This window comes from Convolutriloba macropyga, chromosome 5 (assembly GCF_964194025.1).
Source record: "Convolutriloba macropyga chromosome 5, txConMacr16.3, whole genome shotgun sequence".
Classification (NCBI taxonomy): Eukaryota; Metazoa; Xenacoelomorpha; order Acoela; family Convolutidae; genus Convolutriloba; species Convolutriloba macropyga.
Genome location: NC_134472.1, coordinates 1,226,333 through 1,239,042, shown reverse-complemented (window position 1 = coordinate 1,239,042; position 12,710 = coordinate 1,226,333). Strand labels below are relative to the sequence as shown.

Below are 12,710 nucleotides of genomic sequence, written 5' to 3'. Positions count from 1 at the left end.
TGAAGTCAGTTAATTGAAACCATTCAGAAATTAGTTGCCATCTGTTTAATTTGTAATATATCCGTAGTTCGGTAGTGTCCTACTCTTTTGTTGAACTGAAATGATTGAACTGATTGGTGAAAAAATTCCAATGCTCCTCTTCTCATTACCGATTATATTTTGGAGTATTTTTAATGGAAGCCAGTACTCAATTCGTGACTAATTATCGCATGGCTTGTCTTCCGTATACAATCGAAATAATATTGTTTTAATAATTACTAATTGTTTACTACAGATTGACGCAATTTGTCTTAGTAGATTAGTTTTAGATACAAAATTCTCTTCAGACTTTGCATTGACTCTTCAGACATTTTTTGGCAGTTCATTGACCCTGATTCACTCTCTATGTAAATACCATGCATACTAGACTTCAAAATACTCCTGAGATATTATGTTTCGGCTTTTGGAATATTTTGGTCCAACACTGGAATCCTTCGGGACTCAAGTCTTGATATTCAAAGTCGAATTTCGATTTCCTGAAAATGATGTCCAAATGGTTCAAATTGGGTGATTTGACGTTGTTTCCTGTCAATCTTGGTATTCAAAGTTTTTTCTTATATATTATGAAGGTACTTATGTTGCGACTTGAAGGAACCTTTATGTTGAGATGCTTCAAGTATATGAAATAGCAAATCTGTTCATGCCTGCGCACTGAACTCTTTCTCTCTGCATAATGGTGTGGCGCATTTTTTATTTGTTGCCTGTTACCGACACGGGAACAAACAACAACAACAAAGTTGGAAAATTTGGTGGAATTTTTAGTGCTACAGATGGTGTGCAATGTTAATACTAAGTGTCGTCTTCTGAATTTCTGCTAGGCTCAACAGTGAGGGGACTCTGTCGCCCAGAAGATCGATCAAATAAAATAAACCAAAGGTTTTGAATTGGTGAAGCAAGCGTTACTTTGTTACTCTGCGATTTCCCCTCTTCCACTCTTGTAAGCTGTTGCAAATTAGATTGCCTTGAAATAAGTTTATTCACAATGGGGCTCGTAATATCAATTCTAGTTATATGGATAACGAATGTAAGAGAATTACTTGCACATCAATGAAAAAGACAAATTCAAGACAATTTATAATAGTAATTACAATAATAATACCAATATCCGTGGTTCACTTCCCAAATGAACTAAATCAAAACAGCTCACAGTATCCCAACTGGTCTTGCGATTACAAACTTCCAGAGTTCAATATCACTCTCAATCTCTTCTCTGCTTTTCACACTATCTTTTAAAGTTTAGTCCCACTAAACCAACTACTATCTCTCGCTTGTGCAAATCCAAACTTCTGAAGTTCTCCCAAAATCTCCAAAATTTGCCTCTCTCTCTCTCTCTGCCTTCAAAACAATAACACTTTAAGAAAGTACGCTTAACTCAAGCGCCTAATTAACTTGTCTAACTTGACCTAAATTATCTGACTTAACTAGCGCTATCTGGTTATGAAATTTCTATTGAGTTTATTCTTATGCTTTCTACACTCCTCCCTCCTAGATTAATATTCTCCCGAATAATTGCAAAGCCTTATCCTGTGACCCGATTAACTTACTCCTACGTACTTTAACCATAGTCGATCTAGTGAAATGAACCACTTATATTTAGCTCCGGGTTAATATAAACTAACTGCACAAAAATTTGAATAGCGACTGATTAAATCAGACTGGAACACACTCCTGCATTTTCACATTTTTAACATATTCTACCTAGTTCATCAACATCGCTTTTTGATCAAACTCTATAACCTCTGACATACATCTACCCAGGGAACCCCAAAATCACTAAAAAATCAAATCTAAAAATAGATCTACCAAATCAACACATTTCCCTATATCATCTTATTTTGAAAAAAAATTTCCTTACGGCTATAGTGCTTAATCAAAATGTCCTGATAAAATGGATTAAAACAATGTAGACAACAATTGGGTAAAAAGGCTTTAATAACTTAGCTGTCAACGTCCCTCTCATCATACACTCGTTCACCTGTACACGAAAACCTTCTTCCTCTGATGCTTGAATGGATGACCAACTCTTCTTCCAATGTAGCTACCATTTCTCCTGTAATCCTGACCTGACTGCTGTCCAGATGCTTCCAAACGGCTCCACTTCTCCTTCCGGCTCAACGATCGATTCTCCAGCAACAGCTTTGCAATCTCTGGAATCTCAGCAACAGCTTTGCAATCTCTGGAAAGTGATGCAATCCCTCTATCCACTTTCTGCTCAACTGCCATCGAAAACCCGCCAGAGTCCTCCCTCCTAGGCTGTTGATCATTATGAACCCAACTGTGCAACACTGTAGCCATTGACTTCTGATCGCATTTCCCTGTCCTGTCAATTCCAGCTCTTTCCCCTTGATGCCTATCCGTTGGTTTGACCAAAACACTACCATTAGGCTGACTTTCATTCAATTGCAATTGCACCCATTCCTCCAGCTCCTTTCCCAACTGTGCAAAATCACTGCGGTCACTTGCTGCCTTTTTGTTTCGAAATTTCTGTGTTTCACATATCAACTGCCCATCAGTCCCTCCAGAACTTGTCCAATTCTCCAAATTGTCCGAAGTGCACTCAGTTGTACACATCTTTTTTTCATCAGCCATTTGTTTTGCATTGCAGAATTTCTGGTCCGAACCTCCTGTCTTCAACTCCAAGCCCCAGGCTCCCAACATATCGTCTCTGCTAGCTTTGACACCACCACCAAAATTGCTCGCTATTGCAGTTACGTTGTCGCATGCTACTGAGTTCAAACTCGCGCCAAAACCTGTCTCGCTTCTCGCTTCGTTGATCTCACGTTCCTCTGCATCCGAAAAATCTGTATCCGAAATATCTTCAAACAAATTGTCATCATCCGACTGTTCATCGCTTAGCTCCCCAGACTCTGGTGACAGTACAAAATCCTTTTTCACAGCATGATGCTCATCTGGTCCACAAGACTCAACTCTCCGCTCAATGACTTTTCCCTCTGTCAGAAATTTTCTGAATCCACTGTTTTCATATTCTCTCAGTGCTACTCTAGAAATTTCCTGATTTGTTTGACCACAAACTTTCTCCGTGAACTCCGCCTCAGTTCCATTTTGCACTTCGTCGCCGCAATCTGGAATTCTTATTCCACTACCACTTTCAGCAACTCTCGTATCTTCCACTTCTCCAGACAGATCTTTACCGAAAGCTCCTCTTCTTGACAAACCACAGCTGGACCCAATGCCAAACCCTTCAAAACTTCTGCCAGGTTGCCGAAATTGATCAATTAAAGAAATGCCAAGGCTACTTCTTGTATCAACCACCTGCCTTTGAGAACACTGCTGTCGCGTTCTCTGATCTGAAGTATCACTGGTTTCACTGAATTCCACCCTACTTCCCGCTTTTCGTCTAACAAACAAATTGTACCTTCGCTCGTAAAAATTTGGATTGTCAGACAATCGTATGTCAAACTGATACAGCGTCTCTGTCAGTGTCCATGCTTGCTTCCCTGGAGTCGAACGCCAATAACCTCTTGGTAAGTCACTTACTGCATTCAAGGCCCACCCACACAAATTTGTAGGCAGCCACTTCATCATCTCTTCTTCTGTCCATCCCAGCTTCATGCCAGTGCTCAAATAATGTTCACGCCAATCTTCCCAAATTTCGTAACCTGGTGAAGGAAAACGCTCCACCAACTGATAACCAAACATAATCAAACTATCGGTAACCCAAATTGAAAATGTAAGTCAACTTTCGGTGTGCTCTCAGCAGTTTCTCCGACGAAAAATATCGCACGAACTTCAAAAAATCAGAAAATAACCCACAGAAAAAAGTAACAAAGAAACGAAGCCCACCCAGGAGCGCCACTGTCGTGTTCTGAATTTCTGCTAGGCTCAACAGTGAGGGGACTCTGTCGCCCAGAAGATCGATCAAATAAAATAAACCAAAGGTTTTGAATTGGTGAAGCAAGCGTTACTTTGTTACTCTGCGATTTCCCCTCTTCCACTCTTGTAAGCTGTTGCAAATTAGATTGCCTTGAAATAAGTTTATTCACAATGGGGATCGTAATATCAATTCTAGTTATATGGATAACGAATGTAAGAGAATTACTTGCACATCAATGAAAAAGACAAATTCAAGACAATTTACAATAGTAATTACAATAATAATACCAATATCCGTGGCTCACTTCCCAAATGAACTAAATCAAAACAGCTCACAGTATCCCAACTGGTCTTGCGATTACAAACTTCCAGAGTTCAATATCACTCTCAATCTCTTCTCTGCTTTTCACACTATCTTTTAAAGTTTAGTCCCACTAAACCAACTACTATCTCTCGCTTGTGCAAATCCAAACTTCGGAAGTTCTCCCAAAATCTCCAAAATTTGCCTCTCTCTCTCTCTATCTCTCTCTCTCTCTCTCTCTCTCTCTCTCTCTCTCTCTGCCTTCAAAACAATAACACTTTAAGAAAGTACGCTTAACTCAAGCGCCTAATTAACTTGTCTAACTTGACCTAAATTATCTGACTTAACTAGCGCTATCTGGTTATGAAATTTCTATTAAGTTTATTCTTATGCTTTCTACACTAAGTTGATCAGTTCAAACGTCTTCAATTGATCCTGCTGAGGAATACAAGATTTTAAAAGCTTGTAATCGAAAAAGCCTCATAGTGCGTACGATAAATGATGCATTCTTAATTTAGTACAAGTAGCTATTTTGCGTTAATGATCTTAATAATCAGTATGGCTACTATCATCGATATTAACTACTCAATCAACTGGCGAAGGACATCTTTAATTATTTTTTCAAAAGGTAAATTTATAACACTTGGGTTAAATTTACGTGTCAAAGCAGATATAAATATATTAAATAATATACTATTTGTTAATATTTGAAATATTAACTATTTCCCCCACATCAGTGTTGCAGTGGAATGAAGCCTCCCCCCCCCCCATATGAACGTTCCAGTGGAATAAACCTCCAACAAAGATTATATTTGACTTTCTGTGAAGCTCTGTGATATCGAAAGGTATCAAATTATGAAATTTCTGTGCCGACAATATTTGATAAAGTTAAGTGGTGAATATTGTGTGTTTGAAGGTAATCTGACAGATTGCTACGATGAGCTGGGAAACCGCTACCAGCTGCCAGTCTACCTGCTCTCAAACCCCATCAACTTCATAGACGAGAGCACGAGTGCCCAGCAGTCCTCATCTGAGGGTGGAGGGGGACCCTCTGGGTCTCAGTCTGGCTCCTCTCACCTGGCGGCCACTCTAGCTAACCCGGAACTTCTGGGCAAACCAGTGCAATACAAAGTCAGAATATCATCACTACCTCAAGACTTCCACCTCCTCACGCTAAGGTATGCTTTAACAAGTGGGTTGAAGTTCAATACTTTAAAGTTTTATAAATAGTACTAGGTTAAGTTGCTAGAGTTTGATGGCCTTTTGTGAGATGTTAATCTGAATCATGCTACAAAAAAGTTCAATTTGTATCCCAAAGAGGCGCAAAACAATAGGGAAGCTATCATTGGTGTCATGGATTTCTTTATTTGGCGTGCTAGGCAAATGCTAAGGACCGAGAGACACTGCTTCCATTATTTTAACTGAGATTTTGCATATCTGTTTCTTCAAGTGCTGACTTATATGGAGAGCTTCATTTGAGTCTCAATTATGACCCCCCCCCCCCTCGCTGCCGATAATTGGTGCCTACCTGACAGCCAAGTGAAACAAGTTTGAGCAATCAGTCCTCTAAAATGGTCCCGGTCAGGTTGAGTTTGTGTTTAGGGAGAAGAGTACAATATATCATGGGAAGGTGGAGATTCACAAGGATCACGGGGTGGAAATTCAGTCACAGCGATGGTTCTTTGCCGGCAAAGTTTTAGTGGACAGTGCCAAGTTGAAAGACCTCAAGATCTCTGAAGACTACATCATTCAGGTTTAGATCATTCCTCACTGAATATTTGAGGAAAGTTCAACAAAGTTATCATGGCTATTGCAATGTTTTGCCCTATTCTTTTGTTGGATCGCATTTTGCAATCTTTTGTGCTGAATTAGTTAGAAAATGTAGTTTAGACTCGCTTGTAATTAAATGCTCACAGTTTGAGCAAATTATCCTCCTTCAGGCATTTTTGTTAGACCGTTTTGACTTGTTGAAAGAATGGGATGAACCAAAGTTTTTTCACAAATATTACCAAACCGAACTGTCGAGTGTCCAATTGTTTTCTCAGTGGAAAGGTATTTTGAAAAGACGTTTTTATAGCTGTGAGCTGAGCGGAGCTATATTGCGATGATCTTGGATTTTTACAATTCAAAGAATTTGAATTGTATTGGGGTGCTGTGAAATATAAGATTTAATATGATTGAAATATAAGATTTAGGATTTAATAAAAATAAAGAATTTTCTTTTTCGCTCTGTTTTTTATTATCTTTTTGAGACCGCAGATCTACGAAGCTATTGTGGCTATTTTCTGGCAATCTGCCAGCTACGTTTCATCTATTCTGAAAATTGTTGCATGCAATTTCAACTAACAAGAAAAGTTTTTTGTTTGAAAGGTAATTGATGTGTCTCCGTTGAACACGTTTGAAGTCACCGAAGAAGTGAAAGAACAGAAAGAGACCGTCAGTAATAGCAGCCCTAGTAAACAGGCTAGCAGAGATGAGAATACGATTGAGGTGACGACTGTTGCAGGCGATGTTGATAACACAGCCGTTGCAACAATCGAAGCTCAACGGGAAGATCCCTGTTCTGCCAATACCAACAATAGGACAGCTCAATCGTAAGTTAAAATAATTTAGTGAAAATTAATATCAAACATTTGTCTTAACTACTTGGAAACGAACTTTGTAGCAATAGTTTTGATCCTACTGGCCTTTTTGCTGATTCGTTTTTCGTCTGAATCATGTGAGTTCTCGTGTTAAGAAACGAGATAAACCGATAAAGCCCGGTCATCAAGTGATAGTGCATTAGGTTATCAACGTTCATTAGAGCAATTGCTAGCTGATATTAGTAGCTGAATTAAGTATAATTTTAAAATCTAACAAACTGCACATCAAATATAACACTTTTTGACACTTAAAAAATCTGTCACGTTCTTTCTCTCCTTCTATTTCAATCCCGATGTGACCTTGAATGAATTAGACCTTGATAAATAAATAAGACATGCGCATCCTTTGTATTTGTATATCTGTAACTCATCCTTTGTATTTGTATATCTGCAACTGTGTCGAGCTCGAGTTTTTGCTAGGAGCGAACATTTGACCAATAAGCAGATGACATCACCCTCTGACGACGGAGATCAGAAGGAAGGAACTGCTGATGATGCAATGATAGTCGACAAGCATGTTCATTACAATTCAGATCAGGAACCCGCTAGGGAGGAGTGCATTCCACTGCGTCAAATACTAAATGAACATCTACGACCAGTCTCTTATTCTGATCCAATTCCAGTTGTGCTGTCATCTGGCACTGTCATCCAAGAGACAAGTGCCACCTCAGATAATAGAGAAAGCAATCCGAATTAATTATAGGTAGTCTATAAAGTTGCAACGCACGCCAACATCAGAAAACTCCAGACGCTCAAATGAACCTCAAAATGCTATTATCTGCGAGTTTTAAATTTGTACTTGACCTCCGTTCAATAGCGGTGCAACTTTGTGGGACTAACTATAACGTCGAATAGAGAATGCGAACCACGTTAAAGGAAGCTGCTCCGATTCAGTATAGACGAATAACTGTTTAATATTTGGAAAGTGTGATTAGGCTGAAAATTCTCGGAATAGATTTTGGGGTGGTTGGTGCCAAACTTTCTCAGTTTTCATTTTGTTTTCAATCGAAGGCAATCCAATTTTCTTTGCAGTGACCTCGGCTATCATCTAATTGCATTGAAACTGACTATGAGGCATGTTTACCCATTCTACTGCTTTTTACATTTCGAAATGGTTCTCCCCAATTCTATCAACATTCTTTTGATACGAACAACGAATACCGACTGTGTTACATCGAATGTGAACTATTAACGAGAAAGTTTTCACTGGAGGTTATTTCAGAGTAAATCGGTGTTGAATCATAATAAAATTATGATTAAATTCTTCTTTGCATGCTGAAAAATACTGCTCACGTTGAAATACCACATTTTCAGAGTGAATAGCTTAAGATTTACTATTCAAATAATATGGTTCAGTTCTGAAAAAATTCTGAGACCCATTTCCGAGTGGCTATTATGACGGAAAAGAAAAATTAATTTGCCCTAGATTGGTTTAATAGAACGTTAATGTATAATTATAACGTCTGTATTGCTGTGCGAATTCTCTTGCTTTATTTAGGTTGTCATGCAAAGATATGAATAGTTTCTTAGCAATGTAATCTATTTTCCTTATTTTTTATTCCCTCACTTTACCGAATGCCACATTTGCAACACTTGAAATAGCACCAGTTATAAATGACATCCCTGACTATCCTTTGTCATTTTCAAGAAATGCGGGCGTTTGTTTTGCCCCTCTCCGTGAAATTTTTTTTGGCGTTTAGTTGAAGTTATTTGTGAAACGGGAAGCAAAACTCATTTTACTTTTTAAAAATGGAGCAAAAGCTGTTCGAATCTTAAAAAAATGTTTAAACGATTCTTCTCTCAAAGTATCGGTAATGATCAGAAAGCAATTTGAAACTTCAATAAAAAGTAGTGTCAACAATAATAAAGACGCATATTGGATATTAATTATCCAATGCGTACAAAGGAGTGTTAGGCCCTCAAACAAAAATGATGCGCCTTCGTTTCTTTTGAATTGTGACAAGTGCATATGTATATTGCAAAATGGTATCCTACTCCCGTGCTTTTATTCTCTCGTCCAAACAATTATTCGTCGCCCTGTATACAAGTGCCAGTTTATGTATACATTCATTCTAGTTTGTAAACATTTGTTAGTCCTTTTTGTCCAGATGTGAAATTTTGATTTACCGTTATCTTGATTGTCTGGAAAATTTGGTTTAGTATTAGTTTTAATCCTGACTGGGTACACTATATTGGAGGAAATTTGAAACAAGATGTTATTTTCCCTTGTAATTATGTAAACTGCCGTCAAACAAATCTTCATATAATATTAATTCTTCCTGATTCATGATACAATGTTCCATTAATTAATTAATTATCTTAGCGCGAACTATTTTTTCGCTAGATGAGTCAATATTACAGAACTGTGAAATGGTTTGGTTAAAGGCAAAAAAATCTGCCCCTTCATCAAGAAATACCTTTTGGTTGTCTTTTATATACAGCCCGTTTTAGGTGTTTTTGGCATTCAATGTAAGTTTTTAATCAAATTGTAAAGCATATCAAGCTAAATCCGTTAATGTGTGAACGAATGGTTTTTCTCTTTTATAGCAGAAGTTCAGAGTTTCACTTCTGCTAACCTTTTCCCTATAATTTAAAATATCATTGATGAAAATGAAACTAACCTAGTAACGAGTATTTTGAGATATTGACTTTGAGGAAAAAAATGAACTTTTTCCAGTCGTTACACCGCATAGCTGGTACCGAATGGCAAAAGTAGTGATTTTCAGGCATGCGAAAATTATTTGAATCAAAAGGCGATTATTTTGTTACCCAATTTTTGGCTTTTAATAAAGGGGAACAATAGTAACCTCGATGCAAAAAAGAGCAGTGCTCTCTGTTCTGAAAAACTTTTTTAAACTTGCTTAACTTGAACTTTTTCACAGCACAAAAAGATCAAGGAATAGTCCAAGAATCTTCTTGATTTGTAAATATTTGCAGGTGAAACAGCAGCCAGGTTGTGCTCATAAAATTTTAAAGAGAAATCGGATCTTCAATGTGGAATTGAAACATACTCTACCCTTTGTATTTTCTAAATTTTTTGCTTTTTTTATCTCTTTTGTTACTCCTATGCGTCGAAGTATTATCCTTAAGACTGTTATTTCTTACAATATGGGTAGAAATGTTTTAACAATTGCAGGCAACATATCTGATGTATGGAATCGCTTGCGCATCCGATACAAAATTGTATCGAACAATTAGGCTCCGATAAAGATGTGATCAATTAAAGGGAAAGTGGGTTTGCAATGCGAAGGTTCAAGCTGATGGAAAGGCAACGTGAAAGAATTGTATTCGGGAGGAGAATGCACATGCAGTAAAGAAAATTGTATAAGAGCAACAAATGTGATTATTAATAGCCGCCCTCATCTTCTCAGCCGGCTATTATAGCGCTCTTATTTTGTTTTACAATTCAAAGAATTTGAATTGTATTGGGGCGCTGTCTTTTTTTTTACAATTCGAAGAATTTGTTACAATTCAAAGAATTTGAATTGTATTGGGGCGCTGTCTTTTTTTTAAGATCTGTTCACACATTTTCATGATTTTTGAAGTCAAATTGGAGTAGTGATTTTGGTCACACCGAAACAGGAAATGGAGCGAAAAAGCGAGTGGTTTTGCGGCGTGATTTTTTCGCTCTAATTTTAAAGTAGAGTGAGAAAACGGTGTTTGAACAAAAATTCGCTTTATCGGTGGTGGTTTTTTGTTCACATGCGGCAATTTCACTATGATTTCTACTGTTTTTTTTCGATTTTTTGGATCGGATTTTTTTCTAAATGGTTTTTCCAATCCATTCACAGCTCATTCTAGGCCTAGTTTTTTGTTTGAATTGAATTTTCATTTCTCGCTAGTGGTTTTTTTTGTTCACATGCGGCATTTTGACATTGATTATCTGTTTTTTTTTTATTTTTTGATCTGATTTTTTATGGTTTTCTCAATTCACTCATAGTCCATTCTTGGTCTAGTTTTTCTGTTTAGTCACTGACAATTCTTTGAATTGTACGTCAGGACTTTTCCTGCTATGTTTTTTTACTTCGTCTAACATTTTTTCGCTTAACCCATTTTGCCGCTTTTTCAGCATTTTGCGTGAAATCTTTTTGACTTCTCTAGGCTAGTTTCTCTCTTCTCTCATTCTGCTCAAAGTCTTTTTAAACAGCAGCTGCTCAGCAAGGCAATTCAAAATGAAGAGAGTCAGTATGAAAAAATTAAAGTCAGAAATAGAAACGGGATAAACCCATAAAGCCTATTTTTAGATGCCCGGTACTTGAACTTTGTTCTCAGAAGTTTTAGTTACTATCTATAATGCTTATTGGTATTGATACTAGACCCTGTAGCCTCTCACTGAGAGACATGAGTATGTTAAATTACGAAATGACATCAAAATAAATCGCACTTAAAAATGTTTTTATACATAAATCAATTTTTGTTGATATTTTATTTTCTTTCAATCCCAATAGAGTTACCTGAATCAACGACGGCTATTTTCCGGCAATCTGCCGGGTATGTTTCATCAAATACACAAACAACAAATTTTAGATTCGCTGAGCAAATGTCTAACTAACATAATAATTGTAATCGGCATTGTAATCAACTAAGAACTGCATCAAATGGAAACGCAAACCGCGTTACTAAAACAATTGCCTGTTCAGTTGTCCTCTTGATTTTGTAGATAAAAACGAGTTTCATTCTCTTATTTTGTGCATCGCGCGATCAGTTGCTCAGTTTGAACCTTTATCCCGCTCTGCGTTTTCACCAAGAAAATCTAACGAAAGTATTTTTTTAGACTAGTCATTCTTGTTCCGCGAAACCCGCTCACAAACATGAATTAGTGATTTGGCACCGCGATAAAGAGTACAAAGTAATTACGTACGAAATGGCACAGCTAGCAAACAACAAATGTACCCCTCTAGGGATAGACCTTTCTGGGACAACCCTTCAACAGACCCCCTCTTCTATGGCAAAAATGGAAAAACTTGCCATGATTACCAAGACGAATATCATCTTAGATACATTGCTTGCCGAAAACCTGAATATCGGCAATCACCTCAGGAACACTTCCATAAGGACAATCCAAAGATCTCCAGCGCAATCAGAACGTGAATGCAACATTGGAAGCGTGAAGCAAAAAATGAGTTGGCGAAAAAAATGTCAGAAAAGTTTAAGTAGGATTTCTATGTGGGGACAAGCCTTGGAACGAAACTCAGCCTCATTGCTATATTTTTGTGTCGAGGGCAGAAGAAAGACATATTTCCAACTGTAAAAAGACCCTCATACACTGGTAGACAACCTAAACATACTGGAATTTTGGAATCTCGTGAAAGAAGCCCTTCTTAGTTCAAGAAGTACCACAATTGAAAGACATGTATATAAAATCAAAAAACAGCTGAAGGACGAGACGATGGAACTTTTCTACGAGAAGCTTAAGGAGTTAGGCAAAATTTACGATTTTGAGGTTTCTCAGGGAAACCCTGCAACCTCGAAAACATCTAGAACTGGCCATTAAAATGGAATTGTGAATAAGGAAACAACGCCAAAATCAAGCGCATGGCAAAACTCAAGTTTTGACCAGCGTCGGTGCCGTTAATTCTCAAACAAACTCCCGCCCGTTGGAGTAGCTCCCAAAACATTTTATATCGATATCAGCCTTGTACCCGTGAATCATACTGCCCGAATTCTGGTTTAGTGTAGCTCCTCGGTCGTAAAGAGAATTATATTGCACGATGAAAGCGGTGCAACAATTGTGGCCTAGGAAATCATTAATTATTGCAGAAAACTCGGACTTTCAAAACCCCAATACCCAAAATACCAAGAAACAAAAATTAGTAAATTCAGTGGAACAAAACGACGCAACTAAAAATTCGGCCATCATCATTGGATCAGAAACTCTAAATATACTATGAGTC

General features: G+C 37.6%; 1 protein-coding gene across 2 annotated transcripts; it reads left to right on the top strand.

Moving 5' to 3' along the window:
- Positions 1–4,982: 4,982 nt before the first annotated feature.
- Positions 4,983–8,492, top strand: LOC142339714 (uncharacterized). Of its 2 annotated transcripts, XM_075389935.1 has the most exons (5): positions 4,983–5,352; positions 5,777–5,927; positions 6,545–6,768; positions 7,237–7,519; positions 7,672–8,492. In XM_075389935.1, the coding sequence occupies exons 1-4, from the start codon at positions 5,030–5,032 to the stop codon at positions 7,511–7,513; spliced, it is 975 nt and encodes a 324-aa protein (XP_075246050.1). In that variant the 5' UTR covers positions 4,983–5,029; the 3' UTR covers positions 7,514–7,519; positions 7,672–8,492. The 2 variants fall into 2 exon arrangements, with proteins under 2 accessions (XP_075246050.1, XP_075246048.1); XM_075389933.1 differs by having other exon boundaries at positions 4,984–5,352; positions 7,237–8,492.
- Positions 8,493–12,710: the final 4,218 nt, after the last annotated feature.